General features: G+C 40.5%; 1 protein-coding gene across 2 annotated transcripts in view; it reads right to left on the bottom strand.

The window, feature by feature from the left end:
• Ralbp1 (ralA binding protein 1) overlaps positions 1 to 25,322 on the bottom strand; it is a 76,686-nt gene that overhangs the window by 18,304 nt on the left and 33,060 nt on the right. For both annotated transcript variants that reach the window (XM_020186641.2, XM_074070423.1), the window contains exon 2: positions 4,013 to 4,311. In XM_020186641.2, coding sequence (XP_020042230.1) covers positions 4,013 to 4,256 — 244 coding nt within the window. In that variant the 5' untranslated portion in view covers positions 4,257 to 4,311. The remainder of the gene's footprint in view (positions 1 to 4,012; positions 4,312 to 25,322) is intronic.

Raw genomic sequence — 25,322 nt, forward strand, 5'->3', positions numbered from 1 at the left:
CATTTCCACATGGAAAGAAATCCTTTAACTATTTCAGAAATGGTTATAATTCCACAAGCCTTGTAAATTTTCTTTTTACTCCCAATATTTTTCTTCTGGTTATAATTATATGTACATTTATGCTGAATAAAAGAAGCAGAACAAAAAACAACTTGAAAGAAACCGACTATGTAGGCAAATGAAATTCACTACTATAGACTCCATAAAGATAAAAGAAAACATTGCATCTAAATAAGGAGAAACATAAAGGAAGGTAAGATCACATAGCCAGATACCAAGAGGCAGTGTGGGTATTTGGATCCAAAGCATTACACCAACACTCACACTGCTTATTGAGCTCTTTACTATCTTATCCATCAAGGAATCTTATAGATTCAAATTCAAAAAACATCACAGAACCAGCTACTTCTCTCCTCTTCATAGTTATCATCCCATCCCAGTCATTATCATTGGCCTTAACTAGTACTGACGGCCCCTAAAGTGTTTTTTTTGTCCCTGTATAGACCATTCTCACACCACAGCCTGAATAACTTTTTAAGTGTTATACCATGTCACTCTCCTACTTACTGTCCCAATGACTTCCCACTACCACAATATCACTATTCATGAAGTTTGAGTCATGTGTGCTTCATTCTGAAGTGGGAATGAGACAGGTTCACATTTTATCCCAGAGTTTTTATAATTGCTATTTCCCCTATTTCAGTCATGTTCCTTCCCCTTGTTTTCCTAGGGATAGCCCCTTCTCATTTTTTAATCTCTGTTCGAGTAATCACTCCACCCTAATTTTTTATACAGAGCTTATTTTAGGGGCTGGTGGAGTGATGTTTGTGTACTTGTGTGAGGAAATAACTTATTTTTATACTTTCGCAGCCATTTATGTATCTATTCAGTTTTCATTTTTTTCTATTATTTTTGAATTTTTCATAATTTTATACTGTACCAAGTACAATGAGGTCTCACCATGTTGCCACCCTAGTCAGGAAACTTTGTATCAAATGATGCTAGAGAGTTTACTAACAGTTGGTGATACAGATTAGAGGTTTCCAAGGAACCTTTTTATTGGGGGGGGGGTAACTGGGGTTTGAACTCAGGGTCTCGTGCTTGCTAGGCAGGAGGTCTATCACTTGAGCCATTTTACCAGTCCTTTTTTATGATGGGTTTTTTTGAGATAGGGTCTCATGAACTATTTGCCTGGGCTCGCTTCAAATGGTAAAGCTGGGATTACAGGCGTGAGCCATCAGTGCTCGGCTCCAAGAAGGCTTACATCAGACCTTTAGATGGCTATAAAAACCTATATTCTAGAAAGGCTTTGATTAAAAGTGTAGTTTGGGGAAGCAATTTTAATCTTTCTTATAAGTCAGATTACATACGTAATAAATTAAGTCATATAACTGAACAAAAAACTTTCTTTATACAAAGTATTAAGACACCTAAATACAATCCTGCTTTTAAAATGAAATCATACTGGGGTTGGAAATGTGGCTCAAGTGGTAGAGAGTCTGCCTAGTAAGCGCAAACCCTAGTACTGCTAAGATGAAATCATACATGTAGTTGTATTCGTAAGATAAGCATGCTAAATCAAAAGCTACCAACAATGATACATAAATGGGCCAAATGAAGATACTACAAAATCCCCACGTTTCACTGAGCATCAAAAACCGTGTTTCAGTCCTTTTCTGTACATTATTCTGTATATACACTGCATCTGACTGGATCCCTGGATTTTATTTCACTTTCTGTGTGGCATTCTCCACAGATACACGCCATTGGTTGCTAGTTTGGAGGCTGAACATTCTTCTGCATGCCCATTGTTAGTCCTTTGCAGCACAGAGAAAAGTCACTCCAGGCTCATGGAACCCCTCTCTCGTCACTACATTCTTTTTCTTTCCATTATTGTTCTGTTGGGGGTTTTCCCCCCATTTTTACTTCAATATATTCATTTTACAGGGGGATTGTGACAAGTCTGAATAGCCTGTACACTGGTTAGATTGCCTCCACCACTGTTTTTTAATATTTATAATTCTCCTATACTTTTCCTTAGCTAGCCACCTTGTAAGATATTTATAACAAAGATTAAAAGATATTTCATTAGCTACCCTCTAACTAAAACATCATGAACCTCACACTAACCAGAATGGCGAAAATCTTAATGGCAAAACACTATGTTGTAAAGCAAACTGGAATTCTCATACATTGCTGGTGGGAATGTGAACTGGTATCCTTGCTGTGCAAGATCCTTCTGCACAATCCAGTGAAGCTGAAAGACACATGGCCTATGTCTGTGCAATTCTATGCCCAGGCACACATAACAGAAATGCACAAACATGTACACCAAAAGTCATGTGTAACAATGTTCACAGAAGCACTATTCATTATAGTTGAAAACTGAAATTAACTCAAGGACCAACAACAGCAGACTGGATAAGTTGTATAATATCTAGCAAAAAATGAATAAATTACTACCACATGGAATAGCATGAATGGATCTGACAAACATAATATTAGACAAAAGAAAGTAGACACAAGAGGAAACATGCCTCCTTTTCCTTAAGCTCCAACTCAGGCAGTCTCAGTCTGTGATGAAGAAGTGCCCCTTGAAGGGTGGCAAAGATGATGTCTAGTTGCTGATAATGCTGTTTTCAGGTCCTTGTGGTGGTGACAGAGGCCCATCTACTCATCAAGTTATACACCATTTGTGCACTCTAACTGTGCGTGAGGCTTCACAAAAAAATTAACTTACAAACACTATGAACCAGGTGCTGGTGGCACCTGCCCACAATCCTAGCTGCTTGGGAGGCTGAGATTGGGAAGACTGCTGTTAGAAGCCAGCCCAGGCAAAAGAGCTTTCAAGACCCCATCTCCAAAATAACCAGAACAAGATGGACTGGAGGTGAGGTTCAAGCAGTATAGTGCCTCATTTGCAAGTTTGAAGCCCTGAGTTCAAACCCCAGTTCCACCAAAAAACCACTATGAAATCCAAAATAAAAAAATACGTAACTAAAATAACTCACCTTATTTATTTCTATCATACTAAAGAGCAATACTTAAATAATTCATCCTCCCTACTGACGAAGTTATGAATAGAATGCTCAGATGAATTATTTTCGCAAACTTTTTAATACATTATTTTGAACAAAAATATCACTAGAAAACTTTCACCATTTCTGGAAACTTAGTATTTTTATTTGTGAGATTAAGACTCTAAAATGTGACTCAAGCCTGTAATCCTAGCTACTCAGGAGGCAGAGATCAGGAGGATCACAGTTCAAAGCCAGCCTGAGCAAATAGCTTTGGAGACCTTATCTCAAAAAAATCCCAACACACACACACACACACACACACACACACACACACACACACACACACACACACACACACAAACCCAGGAATGGCAGAGTGACTCAAGTGGCAGAGTGCCTGCCTACCAAGTGTAAGGGCCAAGTTCAAACTCCAGTACTGACAAAAAAAAAAGCTCTAAAAATGTAACCCACCCACCCCAAAAAAAGACTCTAAAATGTAACCCCAGTATACAAAAACTGAATTCCTAAAAACATAACTAAAAGAAATGTCAAACAAGAGTCTCTGACTGAGCAGGCAGAGATCAGAAGGATAAGGTTTGAAGCCAGCCCTAGGCAAATAGCTCATAAGACGCTATCTTAAAAAAACAAAACCATCACAAAAAAAGGGCTGTTGGGAGTGCCTCAAATGGTAAGAGCACCTGCCTAGCAAGCATGTGGCCTTGAGTTCAAACCCCAGTGCCACCAAAAGAACAAACAAACAAAAGTCTCTGATTAGACATAGTTCCAAAAACCACCTGGTCCATGTGATTAGGGTAGTTTAGCTAAAATATATCAAGCTAGGTATGGCAATGCATACCTATAATCCTAGTAACTGGAAGGCTGCCGCAGAAAGATAACAAGTTTGAGGCCAGCGTGGGCTACATAACAAGACCCTGTCTCAAAAAAATTAGCTAACTAACTAACTAAATAATGCAGAGAAAAACAGTACTTACTCCTTTTTTCCTTTTTCTTAAATTTTCCTTTTTTCTTCCCATGGTCTTTCTCATCATCAGACACTATATCAGGAGGCTCGTGGAGGATATCATGGGGAGGCGAGGGCTCACCAGTGCGGTATAATCCAGGAAACTTTGTGGGGCTGATCTCTTCAGAGCTGGGGGTCCGGGTCAGCCCACTGCCATGCTCAGCCCTGCGGTGTTCACTGGGGCTGCTTGTGGGGGGCAGGAAGCACTCAGTCATGCTGATACCCTCACAAGAAAGGGAAGTGGTCTTCTCTATTACCTATCCATTACACCTGTGAAAAAGAAAACAGCAGCAGTTACCACACAGCAACTAAGGAACAAAAACACCACATGCTCCCAGAACAGCAATTCCCCATGACTGTCCCCTCCCTGCCTTACACCTTTAAAAAAAAAAAAAAAGTCTTTCACTTTATTGATCTCAAGTTACCTTCTAGGTATCACATATTTTTAGTTGTCAGAGTTGAAACCATTGGGACTTTAGTATTACAGAAGTACACTAAATGAAAATCACAGAGTTCTCAACATAGATTACAGAATTCCTGCTGGGAGTAGCGGTACACATCTGTAATCTCAGCACAAAGAAGCTGAGGAAGGACTGACAATTCCAGATCAGTCTGATCTACATAGTAAGACTGCCTCAAAAAACAAACAAATAAAAAGAATTCAAAGTTCCTTTTAAAAAGAATTTGCCAAAGCATGTTGGCTTTATGTTCAAACCCCAGTTTTATTCTACACTTCCGTGCTTATGCTCACACCCTTTTCACTACTATCACCATACCAGGCAGGAACTCTTGACTTCTACTTACAAATCAATGAAAATAGAAACAATTCAAGAGAACCAGACAAAAAGTGTGAATAGGAAATTCACAGAAAAGTTTCTTACATTTCACTAATAAATGTGTGAAAACAATGTTTGGCCAATATTTTTTGAATAGTGAGTTATTTTTCTATTAACAAACTGATAATAAACATAAAGGTGTAATTAAGATCCAGTTTTTGGTAAGGATGTGAAAGAACAAGGACTCATGAGAATATCTACTAATGGCAGATGTACAATTTAATGCAACTTGGTAGTATCTATGCAAAATTTGATCCAGAAATTTCTCTTTTAGGGACTTATCCTTCACGATATACTTTCACAAGAATGCAAAGATACACATGCAGAAATATTCACTGCAGCACTATCAAAGCAAAAGCAAAACCAAGACAATCCTAACTGGTTATCAAAGAAAAATCTATGGATTATCCAAACAATGGAACATGAAGTCACATACAAATTTCTGAAAATATATAAACCATTGTTAACACTTGGAAATGTCATAAGGGTAGGGAAAAAGAGGAGGTTTCTTTTCTTATTTTATCCCTTCTACATAGTTTGATCCTCACCATATATTATATTTTTGCCATTTAAAATAATGTATAGGCCATGTTTTTTCCCATAAAAATAATGCAACATTAAAAAAATCGCATTTTATAATATTTAATAATGTAGGGGAGAAGTAATTTTATTTGTGGCAACCAATTTCAAATATGCACTTATATGTAAACAAATGTAAGAACAAGAGAATATTAATAATTATCTCTGGATCATAGTGATCTTTTCTCCTTCCAGCATTTTAGAAATTTTCCACTCACTGCTAATGTAATTAGAAAAAACAAAACACTAAAAACAATAGAAAGTTCCCTTAAAAGGCTGATAAGAATCGTTTTCATTCTTCTGGGGTTTTTTTTTTTTGGTACTGGGGCTTGAATATAAGGCCTCATACTTGCTACGCAGGCATTCTACCACTTAAGCCACTCCACTAGCCCTGTGTGTGTGTGTGTGTGTGTGTTGGATATTTTTGAGATAAAGTCTTACTTTTTTGTGCCTGGGGTTCCTTCAAACCGTGATCCTACTGATCTTTGCCTTCTGAGTAGCTTGAATTTCAGGAGTGAGCCACTGGCACTCAGCCATTTTTCTGTCCTTGATGGTCCCTGTCTTTTGTTTATAATTTTTTTTCAAAGTGCATCCTATTTTTCCATTATTTCAAGGCATCCTAAATTTTGGCAATCACTGGATTTGAGAGTTTAAATGGAGCTAAGTTCAATAATAAATTAGTATTCATTATAGATGAGGACACTGGAGCTAGAGGTGTAGCTCAAATGGTAGAGTGCCTGCCTAGTAAGTATGAAGCCTTGAGTTCAAACCCTACTACCACCAAGGGAAAAAAAAAACAGATGAGAAAACTGAGTTCCATAGTTCATGGATGATAGAGTAATAATGTCGCCATTTTGAAAATTGGCAGCCATTTTATCCTCAGGCCTCACTTCTTTGCCTCGTTGATTGCTGGCTTGCGCCACCATGACCGGAGACTCCCGCGCACGAGCTAACTGCCTTAACCTCTCTCTTCTATAAAAGCCATGCCTAGCCCTGAGTCAGTGCTGTGCCATCTTTCCCTGGCCAGCCTGGCAGTTTGAGCCTGCCATTAAACCTTGCTCTTGGATGTGAGATTTTTCTCATGAGCTTTCTCTGTGAGTGGCGTTATTCCTAACAATGGAAGCCAAAACACAACTTGTAGGGAAGGAACACAGCTTCACACTCTAGAAATGAAACTGCTGACAGAAATGTCACTCTCATTGCCGCTGACTGTGTTCACTGCCTGAAGTCCACCCTCTCTTTGTATTTTTGCAGGGTTAACTAATACTCATCCTTTAACATGAAGCCTGCATACAGGAATAAGGAGTCCTTTGGGGGTGATGAGAAACATTCTAGAATTTGAATGTTTTGATGGTTATTCATCCTGCAAAATTTACTAAAAATCTTTAAATTGTACACTTCAAGTGAGTGGCTCTTATGGTACATTCCAGTAAAGGTGTTAAAAAAAAAAGGATTAAGCAACAGCAGCCCTTTCTCTTGAAATATTCCCTGGTGACCTACTCCATTCAGTATAAGTCACATCCTAAACACACCTCTCCTCCACCCACAGCACTTACTGTATTTTAATTATCTATGCATGTGACTTGCTTACCACACCTTCAACACACAGTAAGTGTTTAAAGGTTTGATAAACCGTATCTTCTCTGTCCCTAACATGTATTGTTGCTGAGATAAAGCAACAAACCTTGCCCTTACCTTTAAATTTCAGTTCAGGGCATAAAGAAAAGGGATCTGGATTTTATAGGAGTTGCTGAGATAAAGCAACAAACCTTGCCCTTACCTTTAAATTTCAGTTCAGGACATAAAGAAAAGGGATCTGGATTTTATAGGAGTTCCTGAAGTTTCACATACATTAACTAACATTAGTATGGTCTATGAGAAAATTGGTATTATTTTCCCTGTTTACAAGCAGTTAGTTACTTAAGGCTCAAAGAGCTTTATGTAACTTCTTACCTTAAATCACACAGCAAGTAAGAGATAAAACTGGGAACTACTTGACTCAAAACACACATTTTGTAAACCAGTGAGATAAAACACAAAACAAAAACCCCACATTCTTTCCACTACACTGCCCTCCATGTATACACTCTAAAAAGGGAGTACCAGGAAGAACAGTGTGGGTAAAGACACAAGCAGGAGCATGTGGGACTTGGAAGAAAGGCAAGAAGGTATCTGAGTACACCAGCTCCTGCTAAGGCACAATGGGAAAGACATTAAAATGAGGTGGCTCAGCCCTATGAATGACAAACTGAGGAGTTTAAAGTAGGTGTGGAAGTCATTACCAATTCCAAAGCAAGGAAGTGACAAAATTGCCTAAATGTAGAGTAAGGGCAGGAATACTGGCAGCAAAATGCTGACAACTTTTGACATTCACTCCTTTGTTCCTACAGCACTTGTTCTTCTAGTTCATTATTTCTACTGTTTTCATACTAGGTTGAAAAAGTATTTAATAGATTAATTTGTAAAAACTGCTCCAAAGAAACATTTGTTTATTTGTGCTATGGACTGAATGTGTGTCCATAAAATTCATATGCTGAAACTTAATCCCCAAAGTGATGGTATTGGGAGGTGGGGCCTTTGGAAAGTGACTAGGTCATGAGGTTGAGGCCTCATGAATGGAGACCAGTGTTATCCTGAGGGGCTGAAGAGACCAGGGGTCACTCTTCCTACCATTTGAGGAGGAGGTACCATCTATGAACCAAAGAGCAGGCGGCATCAGACATTAAATCAGAGAACACTGCCTTGATTTTGGACTTCCTAGCCTCCAGAACTTTGAGAAACATCAGTTTATGGCATTTTGTTATTGCAGTCTTGAACAGACTAAAATAACTGGATTCACATATACTTGGAAAGAACTAGACAATTAAAAGCAGATAATGAAGGAGTGAGGGGCTAAATGAAGATGTTTTAATAAGAAGGAAGAACACTGTATTTGCATTAGAACACAGTACTTGACAGTTGTTGGCAATAACGGCGCCGATAGGTTTCAGTTCTTACTGCACCCTTAAGCTTCTGTTTTCCAGGGTCACGGTCCTGCCTCAAGTCTAGCTTGAATCCTCCTTCTGCCCCAACCTCCAATCAGCATGAACCATAAGATCCTAACCAATCAGATTATGCTGAGTCTCACTGAGGGGTATTTAAGCCCCTGCCCTTCCTGCTTCTCGCTCTCTTGGCTCTCTGCTCTCTCCCTCTCCTACCCAGCAATTAAGAATCTCTTGCCAGATCACTCCTCTCCACGTGGTCACTTTTGGGGCCTATATTTCCTTACATTTGGTGCCATGACTTGGATGGGGGCTCCCCACTAATCCTGGTGGGACTCCCATTCCAACTCACCCCACAACCACCCTGAGGACGTGACTGGCCAGGACTCATCCTCCTGATCGCCTTGCTTGCATCCAACACCGGACATTCTTTGGTGAGTCCACATACCCTTATTGGGCTCCCTTTGTGGTCTCTCCCTTCGGTGTCTCTGTGGTTTAAACACCCCCCCTTTTCGATATCTCTGGTACTCAGACGGTAGAGGGGGGCTCCCTTCCCTCTGTTCGGCTTGGGTCTATTTTTGTTGTGGGTCTCGGAGACCACCCATCTGCAAAGCCCGGTGCCGGGTGACCCACAGACTCCGGGCCCCGGGGGCCCTACAAGCCACTTGAATGCAGTTTCGACTGTTTCTCGTGTGCCTTGTACCATTCTCAGGATATTCGAGCCATGTGGGGACGTGCCGTGATTCCATATATCCTTTCAACCAGCTCCCACTATAGGGGCCACCTCCTCTGCCATCTGACTCCCCACTGAGATGCCTCCTCAATAATTTAGACACCTTGGGTTTGACCCCAGATATAAAACCAAAAATTTAATCCGCTTTTGAACTCAAATCTGGCTCACTTATCCTTTAGACAACCAAAATCACTGGCCCCTTTTCAGGTCTTTAGATTCCAACCTTTGACAGGACATATAACTACTGTGAGTGATCAGGACGATGGGGAGAGATTCCATTATGTCCAAGCTTTTTCATACCTCTGTCTAAATCTGGCTCTGTGACTTCAAATCCTCCCTCTGTACTTTCTGTTCCCCTGCACAGATTCTATCAGCCTGTAAACCAGTTTCTAAATCAGCCAATTCCTCTCCAAACCTCCTCCTTCCCCATGTAAACAGACTTCTTGCACTGCTTACTATACCTATCTCCTCCTGTCTTCCTGAAAAACTTTCCCCATCATGGATTTAAGCAAGCCACTCCTTGCCAGTTGTGGCCTCAAGGCAGTTCCAGCACTGGGAGAGCTCATGCTTTATTCGGTGACCATAGAGTGGAGGTTTCATTTCCTGAAAGCCTGCCAGTACCAATCAATGGGAGCAACCTAGAGACACAGGTGATGGCTAATCCCTTAAGCGTGTATCATGCCTCCAGGCTCTGCCTTCCCCTCCCTTACCTGAGATGTCAGCACACCTTTTCTGCCTCCTCCATGGTCTCACCACGTGTCCTTTGTCTCTGTCTGCCTTCCCCTGGGCTTACTGGGACCCTGCCTCCCATAAGAAACCTGTAGCATGGTACCTTATGACTTAAGTTATTCCAACTAGTTTGCCAGGCCTCTCAGTCTAAAGTAACTTTAAGTCAGCTGCTTTAACAAAGCGCTTACAAAAACCTGCAGCTGCCACGCTCATGCTGTAACTCCACTCCCACAAAGGGAGGAGGGAAAGCAAACAGGCGTAACTGTGCACAGGATGCCGGCTTCTGGACACAGCAAAAATGCCTGCCATAGCTAAGAAAATCCTTAGAGAGGACCCAGTACATCCTGGGCCGCCAGCCACACGTGGCGATGGCTGTGGCCCATTGCCACTTCCCCTAGAATAAATGCGCGCAGAGTACACAGGAAGTGGGGCGGGGCGACGGGCTGCAGGATCAGGCCTAGGCAGTCAGGGTCATTTGTCCCAGGTGTGTGTGGAGGGAGTGGTGCCTTGCACAAGTCCTGCTCCTAGCCCCAACTCACACCTCAGGGCATCAGACCCTTGTAAGTCAATTGTTAGCTCAAGGTTATAGTTCTAAAAATAACTTAATAGACATTACTGTGGTCTCTAAATTTCTCATTTAGAATTTTCTATACCTTTGGCCTCAGCATAAATTTTTCCCTCCAAATAATAACACTAGTTGTCCCATTATGGTACTGTTATTGGCCTGAAATGCCCTCTGAATGCCCTTCTCTAACTTTACAAATGATTTCCTTGTTAAAAAGGTAGCCTTTATTAAAGAGGTTGCCTGCTGTTAGCTAAAAGACAGGATCCTTACGTTTTGTTCTTTCTAGATGGGACAAGCATCTTCCAGGCTGGTAGATATTGGAAGCTTTGTACTGAGGTCGGCCTCAGTATGCCTTGGGTGACCAAGAGAAGTGGCCTTCACAGGGCTCCTTAAATTACAATACCATACTCCAATTAGACCTTTTCTATAAAAGTAAAAAAGTAAACTGAGGTCCCCTATACAAATTTCTACCTTCTAAGCCACCCCAATACTCAGAACTTCTTAATGAGTGCTTCCCTCTTCAACAGGCAATGGTAGGAAGAGGGCAAGTCTATGTCCCCTTCCAGTTATCGGATCTAAGGGAAATTTAAAAACATCTAAACAGCTGTACTGATGCCCAGACAAATACATTCAAGCCTTTATTTCTGTGATCCAAACCTTTCAACTGACATGAAGGATATTTTGCTTCTACTAGACCAGACTCTTATCTCATTAGAAAAGCAATGGGTTCGGGCCCAGGCCACTCAAGTTGGAAATGATTATATGGCTCAAGCAGTAGAGTGCTGCTTTACAAGCATAAAGTCCTGAGTTCAAGCCCAGTATAGCCAAAGTAAGAAATAATAATAATAATAATATTTGGGGCTGTGGAAGTAGCTCAATGGGAGAATGTCTGCCCAGCATGTGCAAAGCCCTGGGTTCAATTCCCCGGCAACACTAAAAAATAAATAAATAAATGGTAAAGAAGATAAGTGGCATTAATGTCACTTCAGCCATCTCATAGTAGAAAAATGTAGTTTAACCTATACCAGATTCCTCATTCTTCAAGCGAGGAAACTGAGGCCCAGAACAGTTCAGAGACTTGCTCTCCAGAGTGTCAGGTGACAATGTAAAATAACAACTTTACTTTACAGCAACAACTTAAAAAAAAATCCTCTTACCTTTCTACAGCATCTTAAGGACGCTATCAGAAAGCATACCACGGTGGACTCAGAGTCACAGGTGAGAGAGGTTCTCCTCAAAGATAAATTTCTAACAGTCAGCCCCAGATATTCGTAAAAACTCAGACTGTGGCTGAAGGGAAAAGTCACTGAACCAAGTAATACAGCTAGCCATGTCTGTATTTATGGCTATGTCTGTATATCCAGGACCTTACTAACAGGAGAGAAAAAGATAAGAGACACCATGGTCTCTTTGCTGCTGTCAGAGAGGGCCCCACCCGACTGCGGCCTGTATCCTGAACTTGCTACCGTGGTGGAAAGGAGGGGCACTTCTGCAGAGAATGCTTAAGGGGGGACAGCCCGGGAGACAGCCCAGCTCCCAACCGGGACCCTGCCCTCTGCAAGGGTAACCACTGGAGGTCTAAGTGCCCCCATCACCAGATGGAAGATGAGGTGCCACCTCTTATGTATTGATGGGTCCCAGCCTCCTGGCCACACTCCACTTCTTGGCATCAATGTTGAGGAGCCATAATGGCAGATAAACAAAGGTCATTTTCCTCCTAGACACTGGAGCCCGTTTCTCTGTTTTACCTTTTTCTCCTGGTCCCTGGTCCAATGACAAAAGTTATCATTCAGGGCAAATCTGGCCAGCCCCTATAGCACTAGTTTACCTGGCCTGCTCTTGGGGAGACCTCCTCTTCTGTCACTCTTTCCTCATAGTACCTAAAACTCCAGTGTCCCTGATGGGACAGGATTTACTATCTCAATTAAAAGCTCAAATTCTCCTCCCCCCAGGCAGCTATCTCTGCTGCCCCCTCCTTCAGGAACAAAGAGATTCCACAGTGTGGACTGATGAGATGAATGTAGGGTGAGCCAGGATGGCCCTCCCTATTCAAATAAAACTCAAAAATCCCTCACAGTTTCCACACCTAAAACAATATCCCCTCAAGCCTGAGGGATGATGAGGCCTTATGCCTATTCCTAAAAACAATAAGGGCTACTAATTAGTTGCTCCAGCCCCTAAAATAAATTTAAAATTCTTATAAAAGTTAATTTAAAATTACAAGTTACAAAGTAAACAACTGTAAAGGATATAGATAGGCAATAAATGTATTTTTTGAGAAGTTAAAGGAAAAAGGAATGGTTTTTTGGATGAGAAGGGATTTTGGAAAGAAGGGTTTGTCCTAAAGATTGTTTCAAATAGGAAGGATAAGGACAAACCATTAAAGGGTTTAGTATGTTGTATGAAGGTCTGAGTAAGTTTGAAAAGTGTATAATAAAAGCTTTGGTGTGTGATAAAGTTAAAGTTGAATGTAATCTAAGAGTTGCCTAAAAGATTTTTAGGGTCATGTCAAACTAAAATCAAATCCTCTATGTCTATGAAATAACAACGTTATCTTAATATTGTTCTGCTCTGAGTAACAGCTACAAAAAACCATTACGGAGAAAGATTTTATCAAAGAAATTATTTGTGTTTTCTGCTGATCTTGTCAAGCTTTAAGTACTACTAAATCAGAGTTCATTTACATATTTGCTTATGTGTCTTAAATGACCACCTTGTAACAGTGTTATGTTGTACTTTATCTAAATATGGCACAAACATTTAAAAGGTTAAGAGTGTCAATTTATATAAAATAATAAGCTAAAGTTCTCTTTTATCCAAGAGTATTACATTTAAATCTTGACAGCCCCTGCCTCCCACAGGTCACCTACCTAGGTGTGGCCTTAAAGGGACAGACTCACTCCCTGAGTCATAAATGCATCAACCCAATTTTCCCTTTCCCAACCCCCATACCATAAGACAGCTTACAGCTTTCCTGGCAGTTATAGGATTTTGCAGAATTTAGATCCCTAGGTATGTAATCCCTGAACAGACACCTTTTTATGCTCCTCCTAATATCCTATTTGGGTCTTAGATAATGTATGGCCACCCCTTTCTCTTAGAAAAACTTGCCTCCAACAGACTCTGCTCCTCTGGCTGACTATCTACCTTCTCAGGGAACTTCTCAGACAGCATGCAAACCAGATCCTGCCCCACTCTATAACAATTTCTGTTAAACCAGGGCATCTTGTTCTCCAAAAGGATCGTCTACCCTCTCCATTGGGACTTCGATGGACCAGCCCTCATCTGGTCATTCTCATGACACCCACTGCTGTCAAGCTCAATGGGTTCCCCCAATGGTGACACCTCTCAAGAAACAATTAGAAAATGGAGAAGGGAATTGGAGGACTCTTGAAATTGTCTAGGGAACAACATTTCACAGTGGTTCTCCTGGCCAATGCCCATCCTAATGCCTATGTTCTTGCTCTCCTATTCTTAAGTTTCATCCCTTGTATCACACACATGTCTGCTATTGCTAATCAAAAACTTAACCAGTTGTACCTCCAGGGATACCAACCTCTCCAAAACGCAAGGATAGTTGGCTGATACCCACCATGCGGAGGTCGGAGGATTGGGTTGAGACTCTTTACAACCTATGGCTACGAGGGACCTTCATCAACTTCAGGGAAGAGGAAATCTTCATTTTCAGAGCCTGGATGTATGCCATCATGAGGCTCACCACCCCAACATTGTTTGCCAACTAACCCTCCCTTCCCCTACGCCACCCCTTGCCAGCTCGAAGAAACCAGAGCGAACACAACGCCCCCCTTCCTTAACAAAAAAAAAAAAAAAGGGAGGAATGTTGGCAATAATGGCACCGATAGGTTTCAGTTCTTACTGAACGTGAACCAGGGTCACGGTCCTGCCTCAAGTCTAGCTTGAATTCTCCTTCTGCCCCAACCTCCAATCAGCATGAACCATAAGATCCTAACCAATCAGATCATGCTGAGTCTCACTGAGAGGTATTTAAGTCCCTGCCCTTCCTGCTTCTCGCTCTCTTGGCTCTCTGCTCTCTCTCTCTCCCACCTGGCAATAAATCTCTTGGCCAGATCACTCCTCTCCACATGGTCACTTTTGGGGCCTATATTTCCTTACAACAGTGGGGAGCTATATCAAACTTAAACTTCATGGAAGGGTAAAGAGAAAGACTTCAAATGGTCCATGGTAAATGTAAGTATTATTATCCAAAGGTAAGAATATAAACAACAAAAATCAGAAATTCCTATTTTTCATGCAAGGTAAGATCTGGTTAAAAAATTTTTTTAAATTTAAACAAAGAATATTTATCACTATCCCTCCAGGCAAGTACAGTTTAAAATCCTGGATATCAGATTTTTCAAGAGAAGAAAAGGATTCTGAAAAGTGGACAGAAGGCACACAGGTTAGGAACCTAAGGAGAGGTGAATCATGGTATAAAGTTCCCAAGGCTTTCTTCTTTCCCTTCCCCTCTTTCTTTTCCTCCTTCCTTCCTTCCCCTCCACCACCTCCTCCTTCTTTCTTTGTGGTGCTAGGTGTTAGGAAAAACGCTGCTTACAAAGAAAGCTCATGAGAAAAGTCTCACGTCCAAGAGCAAGGTTTAATGGCAGGCTCAAACCACCAGGCTGGCTGGGGAAAGATGGCACAGCACAGACTCTGGGCTAAGCATGGCTTTTATAGAAGGGGGAGGTTAAGGAAGTTAGCACATGTGTGGTAGTCTCTGGTAGGGGTGAGGCTGTCTTAGAGCACAGGAATTTCTGTTAAGGGGCAGGGCTTCCATTTTGCTGCTGATTCACAAAATGGCGACATTATTACTCTATCATTCCCCCATTCTTTCTTTAATAATGATGGGGGGATAGGGGCTGAGGATCGGGAATTGGGGCGAAGCATCAGCCTCTTAGCAGCTTCGTGCTGACAGGCCAGCACTATATGGGGCAAGATCCTCAGACTCCTGTGGCGTCTGTAGGGGCCCTCATAGCAGTCCTCTGGATGGTTTTGGAGAGGGTGATATCCCTGGAGGTACAACTGGATAAACTTTTGATTAGCCATAGCAGACATGCAGTATGATACAAGGGAGGAAACTTAAGAATAGGAGAGCAAGAAACATAGGCATATCCCTTCTCCATTTTTCTAACTGTTCCTTGAGAGGTGTCACCATTGGGGGAACCCATTGAGCTTGACAGCAGTGGGTGTTATGAGAATGACCAGATGAGGGCTGGTCCACCAAAGTCCCAATGGAGAGGGTAGAAGATCCTTTAGGAGAACAAGATCCTCTGGTTTAACAGAAATTGCTATAGGGTGGGGCAGGATCTGGTCTGCATGCTGTCTGAGAAGTTCCCTGAGAAGATTAAGATAAGGTAGATAGCCAAAGGAGCAGGGTCTGTTGGAGGCAAGTTTATTAGAAGGAGCATAAAAGGTGTCTGCTAAGGGACTGCATATCTAGGGATCTAAATTCTGCAAAATCCTATAACTCCCAAGAAAGCTCTAAACTGCTTTATGTTATGGGGGAGTAGGAAACACAGGACTGGGTTGATTCACTCATGACTCAGGGAGTGAGTCTGTCCCTTTAAGGCCACACCTAGGTAGGTGACCTGTGGGAGGCAGGGGATGTTAGGATTTAAATGTAACACTCTTGGATAAAAGAGAGCTCTAGCTCATTTTTAATATAACTTTACATTTTTAACTTTGTAAATGTTTGTACTATATTTAGAAAAAATATAGACACAACACTGTTACAAGGTGGTCATTTAAGACACATAAGCAAAGCAACTGAGGCCAATAGGAAAAGGGGAACAGGTACTAGAGAAAAGGTTAGATCAAAAAGAATTAACCTAGAAGGTAACACCCATGCACAGGAAATCAATGTGAGTCAATGCCCTGTATAGCTATCCTTATCTCAACCAGCAAAACCCCTTGTTCCTTCCTATTAATGCTTATACTGTCTCTACAACAAAATTAGAGATAAGGGGAAAATAGGTTCTGCTGGGTATTGAGGGGGGGGGAGCGGGAGGGGGTGGAGTGGGTGGTAAGGGAGGGGGTGGGGGCAGGGGGGAGAAATGAACCAAGCCTTGTATGCACATATGAATAATAAAAGAAAAAAAAAAAAGACACATAAGCAAATATGTAAATGAACTCTGATTTAGTAGTACTTAAAGCTTGACAAGATCAACACAAAACACAGTAATTTCTTTGATGAAATCTTTCTCTGCAACAGTTTTTTATTGATATTACTCAGAGCAGAACAATATTAAGATAACCTTGTTATTTTATAGACATAGAGAATTTGATTTTAGTTTGACATGACCCTAAAAATCTTTTAGGCAACTCTTAGATTATACTCAACTTTAACTTTATAACACACCAAAGCTTTTTATTATACATTTTTACAACTTACTCAGACCTTTATATAACATACTATAACCCTTTAATGGCTTGTCCTTATCCCTCCTATTTGAAACAAGCTTTAGAACAAACCCTTTTTTACAAAATCCTTTCTCATCCAAAAAAAACATTCCACTTTCCTTTAACTTCTCAAAAAATACATTCACTAACTATCTATAGCATTTCCAGTTGTTTACTTTGTAACTTGTATTTTAAAATTAACTTTTATAAGAATTTTAAATTTATTATTGGGGCTGGAGCAACTTATTAGTAGCCCTTGTTGGTTTAAGGAATTTATGATAGGCGTAAGGCCTCACTGTCCCTCAGGCTTGAGGGGATATTGTTTTGGGTGTGGAAACTGAGAGATTTTTGAGTTTTACTTGAATAGGGAGGGCCATCCAGGCTTGCCCTACACTCATCTCATCAGTCCACACTGTAGAATCTATTTGTTTCTGAAGGAGGGGGCAGCAGAAATAGCTGCCTGGGGGAAGAAGAATTTGAGCCTTTAGTTGAGATAGTAAATCCCATCCCAGCAGGATCCCTTGAGTTTCAGGAACTATGAGGAAAGAATGACAGAAGAGAATGTCTCCCAAAGAGCAGGCCAGAGGCTAGTTAAAGTAGTGGCCTACGGGCTAACCAGATTTGCCCTGAACGATTACCTTGTCTTTGGACTCCGGACCAGAAGAGAAAGGTAAAACAGAGAAACGGGCTCCACTATCTAGCCGGAAAATGATCTTTTGTTTTTCTGCCATGATGGTTACCATGAGGCTCCTCAACATCGATTTCAAGAACTGGAGCGTGGACAGAGGGAGGGGACCCACTAATCCATAGGAGGTGGCACCTCGCCTTCCATCTGGAGGTGGGGGCACTTAGGCCTCCAGTGGTTACCTTTGCAGAGAGGGCAGGGTCCCGGTTTGGGGCGGGGCTAACTCCCAGGCAGTCCCCCTTAAGCATTCTCTGCAGAAATGCCCCTCCTGTCCACAATGGTAGCAAGTTCAGGATGCAGGCCCCAGTTAGGTGGGGGCAGCAATGAGGTCATGATGTCTGTTATCTTTCTCTCTGTTAGTAATGTCCCAGTTGTAGTATACACACGTGGCTAGTTGTATTAGTTGATCCAATGAATTTTCTCCTTCAGCCACAGACTGAGTTTTCTACAAATATCTGGGGCTGACTATTAGAAATTTATCTTTGAGGAGAACCTCTCTCACCTGTGACTCTGGGTCCACTGTGGTATGCTTTCTGATAGCATCCTCAAGATGCTACAGAAAGGTAAGGGGATTTTTTTTAGGGTGTTGCTGTAAAGCAAAGTTGTTATTTTACATTGACACCTGACACTCTGGAGAGCAGGTCTCTGAACTGTTCTGGGCCTCAATTTCCTCACTTGAAGAATGAGGGATCTGTCTAGGTTAAACTACTTTCTTCCACTATGCGATGGCTGAAGTGACATTAACACCATTTACCTTTCTTACCATTTTTTTTTTTCGATTTAGCAATGCTGGGGAATTGAACTCAGGGCCTTGCACATGCTGGGCAGAGACTCTCCCACTGAGCTACATCTTTATCCCCAAATATTTTTTTCTCTTTCCCTTGGCTGTACTGGGGCTTGAACCCAGGACTTTATGCCTGCAAAGAGGTACTCTATTGCTTGAGCCATATCATCAGCCCCTTTTAGTGTGGATCTGTCAAGGGGACTGCCTGTGCCCCTGCAGGTAGGCACATTAATTCCCCCATTTCCAGGTGCCACTAGTATTGGGGCTCATTGTAAATGGTAATCATTTCCAATCTGAGAAGCCTGGGCCAGAACTCACTGCTTTTCTAATGAGGAAAGAGTCTGGTGTAGGAAAAGCATAATATCCTTTCATGTCAATTGAAAGGTTTGGATCACAGAGATAAAAGCTTGAATATATTTGTCTGGGCATCAGTATAGCTGTCCAGATCTTTTTTAAATATCCCTTAGATCTGATAGTTGCAAGGGGACACAGACTCGCCCTCTTCCTACCATTACCTATTGAAGGGGGAAGCACCCATTAGGAGGTTCTGAATATTGGGATGGCTTAGAAGGTAGGGCAGAGGGTGGAGCAGTAGTGGTGGGCCTTGTGATTGATAAGGGGCTTTTCTGGTCCTCCGTTTCATGTTTATCCTGTGGCTTACAAAGAATGGCCAGCTTTTGAGTATCCAAATAGCAATTGTGGAGCCAATCTGAGATGAAAGAAAACTTGTATAAGGGGACCTCAGTTCACTTTTTTCCCTTTTATAGAAAAGGTCTAATTGAAGTATGGTATTGTAATTTAAGGAACCCTGTGAAGGCCACTTCTCTTGGTCACCCAAGGCATACTGAGGCCAGGCCTCAGTACAAAGCCTCCAACATCTACAAGCCAGAAGACTGGGAGGTACAGGTCCCATCTAGAAAGAACAAAATGCTAGGATCCTGTCTTTTAGCTAACAGCAGGCAGCCTCTTTAATAAAGGCTACTTTTTAACAAAGGAATAAATCATCTGTAAAGTTAGAGAAGGGCATTCAGAGGGCATCCCGGGCCAATAACAGCACCATACGGGACAACTAGTGTTAATATTTGGAGGGAAAAATTTATGCTGAGGCCCAAAGTATAGAAAATTTTAAATGAGAAGTTTAGAGAGCACAGTAATGTCCATTTTGCAATTTCTGGTACTATAACCTTGAGCTAACAATTGGCTAGATGTGTTGGCTCACACCAGTAATACTAGCACTAAGGAGGCAGAGGAAGGAGGATTGCAAGTTCCAGGCCACCCTGAGCTACATACCAACATCCTGTCTCAGGAAAAAAAAATGATTTTGACCTTATGAACCCCCAGAAAGGATCTTGATCACTCCAGGAAGTTTATAGATTATACATTGGGAATTGCTGTCTGAATGGATTCTTTTTGGCTATCCAGTATATTATATTAGTAGATTAAATTTTTTGAAAAACCTACTCATGAAATAATATTTTGCATTCTACATAGGTTATGTAAGGTTCAAATATCATGTTAAATTTTGAGAAAATACAGAAAAGAAAGATATCCAATATCTACTACTACTAACATATATTTTTCCTTAAAATAGAATTTTAAAACTAAAATTACTACTAGCATACAAGAAATTCAAACAATACAAGAAGGTTTATATAATGAAATGTTTTCCTTTATTACCCTTCTACTTCTTATATGATTCCTCTCCTCAAAGTTCAGTGCTTCTCATATATCCTTCTAGTCGAGAACTACATGTTTTCAGGCTTTTTAGTGAAATTTGATATATACTCAGAAGGTATACATCATAAGTGTACAACACAATGAATTTTCACAAGCCTAACTCAACTTTGTAACTGGCATCCATACTGAAGACCAAAACATTGCAGCACCACAGAAGGCCTCATTGGAATTATTTGTATGTTTTAACAATTGTACTTAGCAGTCTCAAAGAATCCTTTAGAACTTTATATTTACTTATATCAAAAGACATCTTTTAACAATACTTTCCTTTTTTTACTTAATGAAATCCAGTACTAAAAATCTAACTTTCAGAAGAGTTAACATGTAGATTAAATAACAAGGATCTATCTTAAGAAAACAAATTTAAGAAATCAGTAACTGAGGTAACTATAAAAAGGATTGATGTAAACCACTTAATATCAAAATATAAATGTCTATACAATGGTTAAAAATACAAGTCTGAAGAATAGAAAGATGCCCAATGTGGCTACATGATAGTAAGCAAGAGGAAGAATGAGACAGATGAGCAGGTGAGGTAGGCTAGGGCCAGTTCTTGGGCCCCATAGAGAGGAGTTTGGACTATATCCTGAATGTGATGGAACTCATTGGAGAGGATAGATTGTGATAGCTGAACTAAAACTTAAATTGATCCTTCCGACTGTGTATGTGGAAGATATACTTAAGTCATGTGAAAAGAAAAGATAGGAATTAGGAGACTGTTGCAGTAGTTTAAGTAAATGATGGTCAATATCATTATAGCAGAGGAAATGGTACAGCTCAGACCTACAGAGAAAGACTCAGGGATAAATTGTCAGAGTTTGATTTGAGTTAGATATAGGATATGAGGAAAGAAGAGAAATAAAGATTGACCTGGAGCTAATGCAGTGGCTCAAGTGGTAGTGTGCCTGCCTAGCAAGTATGAAGCCCTGAGTTCAAACCCCAATACCACCAAGAAACCAAAAATGAGATTGACCTGTCAGGTGACTGAGGTGAAGGTGAACTTAAAAATCATGACAGTAGCAGAAAAAGAGGGATAAGAGATAGTGAAGTGCAATAACGTGCTTTATAGGAGGTGGAGTTTCTGAAGCGGAATGGAATCTATCAAAAAAGCCTCGTTTCCATGTTCAGTCAAAATGTGATTGGAGCTTGGTTTTATGGTGATAGCAATATCACCAGAAAGATGAAGAGGTTTGGCCTCACTGGACAAAGAACGAATAAGGTTAAACTTGACTAGCTTTCATGATACTTTAAAAGTGGGAATTGGAATTAAGAACAACCTCTGTATTTCTGTTTTGACTTTACTGGATAAATTGTGACAGGGAACCAGGATAGAGGATGCTGACCTAAGATCTAGATAATGTTGGGTAAGATGATTGAGACAGTTGAGTTTGAGGTTCCTGTAAGGTTCTCAAATGGACATTCTGTAGGAAGTTACATATAAGTATCTGGGATGAATAGATGGGTATATTGATTACATTTTCCATCTCTTTCAAATAAATGTGACTTCTGGTTTCACTTGGTGGTCTAAGTTCACATTTTTCCCTTCCATTTAAGACTGCAGTAAAATGAAATAAAGGGATATAATTGGAAATAAGCTAACAGTAAAAAAATAAAAGACAGAATATTAATTGCAGATTGCATTAGATATCTAAAAGGAAAGATGGACATTCTTGCTGTTTGGTAAACTGATCACAAGAAACACCAAAACATTTTGCGTAAGAGAGTTATGGTAGAAATAGGACTGACCTTCCCAGCTAAACCCATAGAAACTCTAGGTGCAACATTTTGTGAAGTGTAGGAGTGAGAAGCTCAGATTAAACTAAGGACTGGGGCCACCGATATGTTGTTGGAACCCAGAGTCAAGTCTTTGAGGTATTGTGGCATTTGAAGATGTCTCCATCCCAGTGACTAGATATGCAAGAAAAATAGAACAGGTACCTTGAAAAAGAGAGCAGACCAGCTGACCATGGAGGAAACCTTCAGGAAGTAAATATTTAGCTGATTGTCATCTTTTTGAGAAATTTGAGAAAGTATGATATCCTTATTATGGAAAAAAATCATCCAGAAAGCATTTTCAAGTTTAAAATTTGATTGGAATATTTATAAATTAAAGGGGGATGAAAATAATACCGGAATGTCATAGTATATAGAGCAAGCCGACAGATAAGAAATACAATAGAAAGAAAATAAATATTCTAGGAAAAGACAATTTAAAAATAGGAAAGAAGGCCAGGCACTGGTGGCTCACACTTGTAACCCTAGCTACTCAGGAGGCAGAGATCAGTAGGATCTCTGTTCAAAGCCAGCCTGGGCAAACAGTTCCACGAGACCCTATCTCGATAAACCCTTCACAATAGAAGAAAATTTCTTAATGCTAAGGGGAAAAAATGTCTTCAGATTGAAAGAGTCTATAGAATGCTGAGCAAGATGAATTTTAAAAGACTTGCATCTAAACACATCCTTATAAAAATTATAACTTCCAATTTAAAAAGAATGTTCTAAAAATTTTTAGAAAGAATAGTAGCTGCATACAGCAGTGCTTAGCTATAGTATAGCTACTTGGGAGGTCGGGGTAGAAACTCACGGGCTCATCAGTTTGAAAAGAGCCTGAGCAATATAGCCATACCTGGTTGACAGGGAAGGAAGGAGGGACAAAAAACAATAGTTTGCATATGCAAGAAATAAAAATCACACTGCTCTCAGACTTCTCATCAGTTTTGCTGGAACACTGACTACTTTACTGCCTTGATTGGTCAGTGGGAAAATTATTCTGACTTGCCAAATCAAGAATGTGAATGTAAAATAAAAAATATTACACAAGAACTCAAAGTTTATTTCTCAGGCAGCATTGTTTTCCTTCTTTATTAGTGTGTTTTAAGTGTAGAAAATAATGGGTTTCAACATGAAATTTTCATACATGCATATATTGTACTTTGGCCATATTTACCCCTTCCCTCCATCCCCTCCCTCTTCTAAATAGTTTTGGTCCACTTTCATGTTTTTTTTCTTTTAATCCAGAATGTGCATATGAGGGAAAACATATCACAACTATTTTTTTTTTAAAGTGCAATAGAGGACCAAACAAAATAGGGCAGAAAAACAAGAAAGAGGAAAACTGGTTGACGGAAACAATAGCTTTAACTGGGGGTTCAGTTAAGGACAATTAGGGAATCACTGAGCAGTAGGCCTGGGAGACAGCCAGTCCTGACTTAAGCATTGAGCAGGGCTCTGAGACTTACTCCTCTCAGAAGAACCTAGGCCCTTGGAGCTTTGAGCATATGTCTGAGAAACAGTAATTTTTCAAGACGTGCTGAAACCTTATTTTGTGGTCTACAAGAAAGAAAATCTAAAGCTGAGAAAAAACAAGAAAAAAAACAAAAACTGAAGAAAGTAATTGTCTAGCTAGAGGTGTGGCTCAAGTGGTAGAGTGCTTGACTAGCAAGTACAAGACCCTGCATTCAAACCTTGAGGGGAAAATAATGTCATCAGGTATGGGTGGCTCACGTCTGTAATTCCAGCTACTCTAGAGGTGGAAATTGAGAGGAATACGGTTCAAGGCCAACCCCAGACAAAAAAAGTTAATAGGACCGCATTTTAATAAACTGGGCATGGTGTTGCGTGTCTGTAATCCCAGCTGTGAAGGAGACCTAGGTAGGAGGCTCCCCATCTTAGGCTCGTCCTGGGCAAAAGTGCAAGACCCTACTTGGAAAAGAACTAAAATAAAAAAGGACTGGGGGCGTGGTTTAGTAGTAAAGCACCTGCCTACAAAGCACAAGTTCAAACCCCAGTTTCAAAAAAGAAAGAAAAGATTTGTCCATAAAAGATTTGTTGAAGTTTATTTTTTATGATAAAAAATCTCAAGTATACACAAAAGTAGAAACAATAGCACCATAAGCACCTATCTGTCCACCACTCAATTCAACAGTGATTGAGAACATGGCACATTTGCTTTATCCTTTTTCCTCTCTTTGGTAAGTGCATAAAAGTAAATTATAGACAGCAAATAACTTTTATCCCTACATTCATCAATCTCTAAAACAATGGAATTTTACTTTTCTAATGATAATGTCATCATGACATCCTAGCAAAATTAACAATTTCTTGGTATAGTCTAAAATCCTGTTTAATGATGTTTTATTTTTGTGGTACTGGGTATTGAACTCAGGACCTTGTATTTGCTAGGCAAATGCTGTACCATGTGAGCCATACCATCAGTCCTTACACTTTTAATTTGTTGCCAGGGCTAACCTTGAACCACGATCTTCCTACACCCATTTCCTGAGTTGCTGGAATTTACAGGCTTTGGCCACCATACCTGGCTAAAATTCACTTCCTGATCAAGCTTCTCCAGCTATCTCAAAAAATGTGTTTTCAGACTTACTCAAATTGATCCCAACCAGGTCCTTCAATTGCATCTGAGTGTTGCATCTTAAGTCCAGAAGCACCCTCTTTTCGCTTTTCCCCATGCCATTTGACATACTGAGGAAACTGCTAGCTAGAATACAGAATATCCCATATTCATGTTTTGACTGCTTTCTTGATATCTTTTAACTAGTTCTTCTGTCTGTTTTCAAGTAATTTTAAACTAATTGTAAGAGTTTGGTTAGATACAGTTTTAATGCAGTGTAGCATGGTTTATCTTTTCTTGAAATTAGAAATACAACATTGGCCAAGGAAATCCTACAGTGCTACCTATTCTGTAGCGAGCAGTACTTAGAGGATCATATTGCAATGACTACTGCTTACTGATTTTCAATTTTCAGAATCAATATATAAGAAAAACCTTCATTATGCATTTCCAACAGAATGTAGCTTTTATGCATTTCTGTCAGAATATAGTCTTGTCAATGTGAAACCAGAGTTTTAGGCTGCAGGCCCAAACTCCTGGGCTTCCACACGTCAGGTCCAGCCACTTACCCCTATACAACAAATAAAGAGGCGTGGTGAAGGGCAAAGGAAGAAGATTTATGACATGGTCTGGACACACCTGGAGAAGAGGTAATTTTTAGCCATCTTCAGGGTACAGACATGAACTTTAGCTTTATGTATAAATACACAGCCCCAGGTACAGGTATGGCCTGATGGAACATCATCTCAGTCCTTGTTTTTGGAGGGGGTTCTTCAGAAGTTACTAGAAGTAAATCATCACTGGTCCTGGGGAAGCTCTGAGGTTACCTTTCTTTGGGGCAGTTTCCTCCATTCCTCCTTGTAGTTAGGAAAAATGCCACATGCAAA

The sequence above is a fragment of the Castor canadensis genome, chromosome 4, assembly GCF_047511655.1.
Source record: "Castor canadensis chromosome 4, mCasCan1.hap1v2, whole genome shotgun sequence".
Lineage (NCBI taxonomy): Eukaryota > Metazoa > Chordata > Mammalia > Rodentia > Castoridae > Castor > Castor canadensis.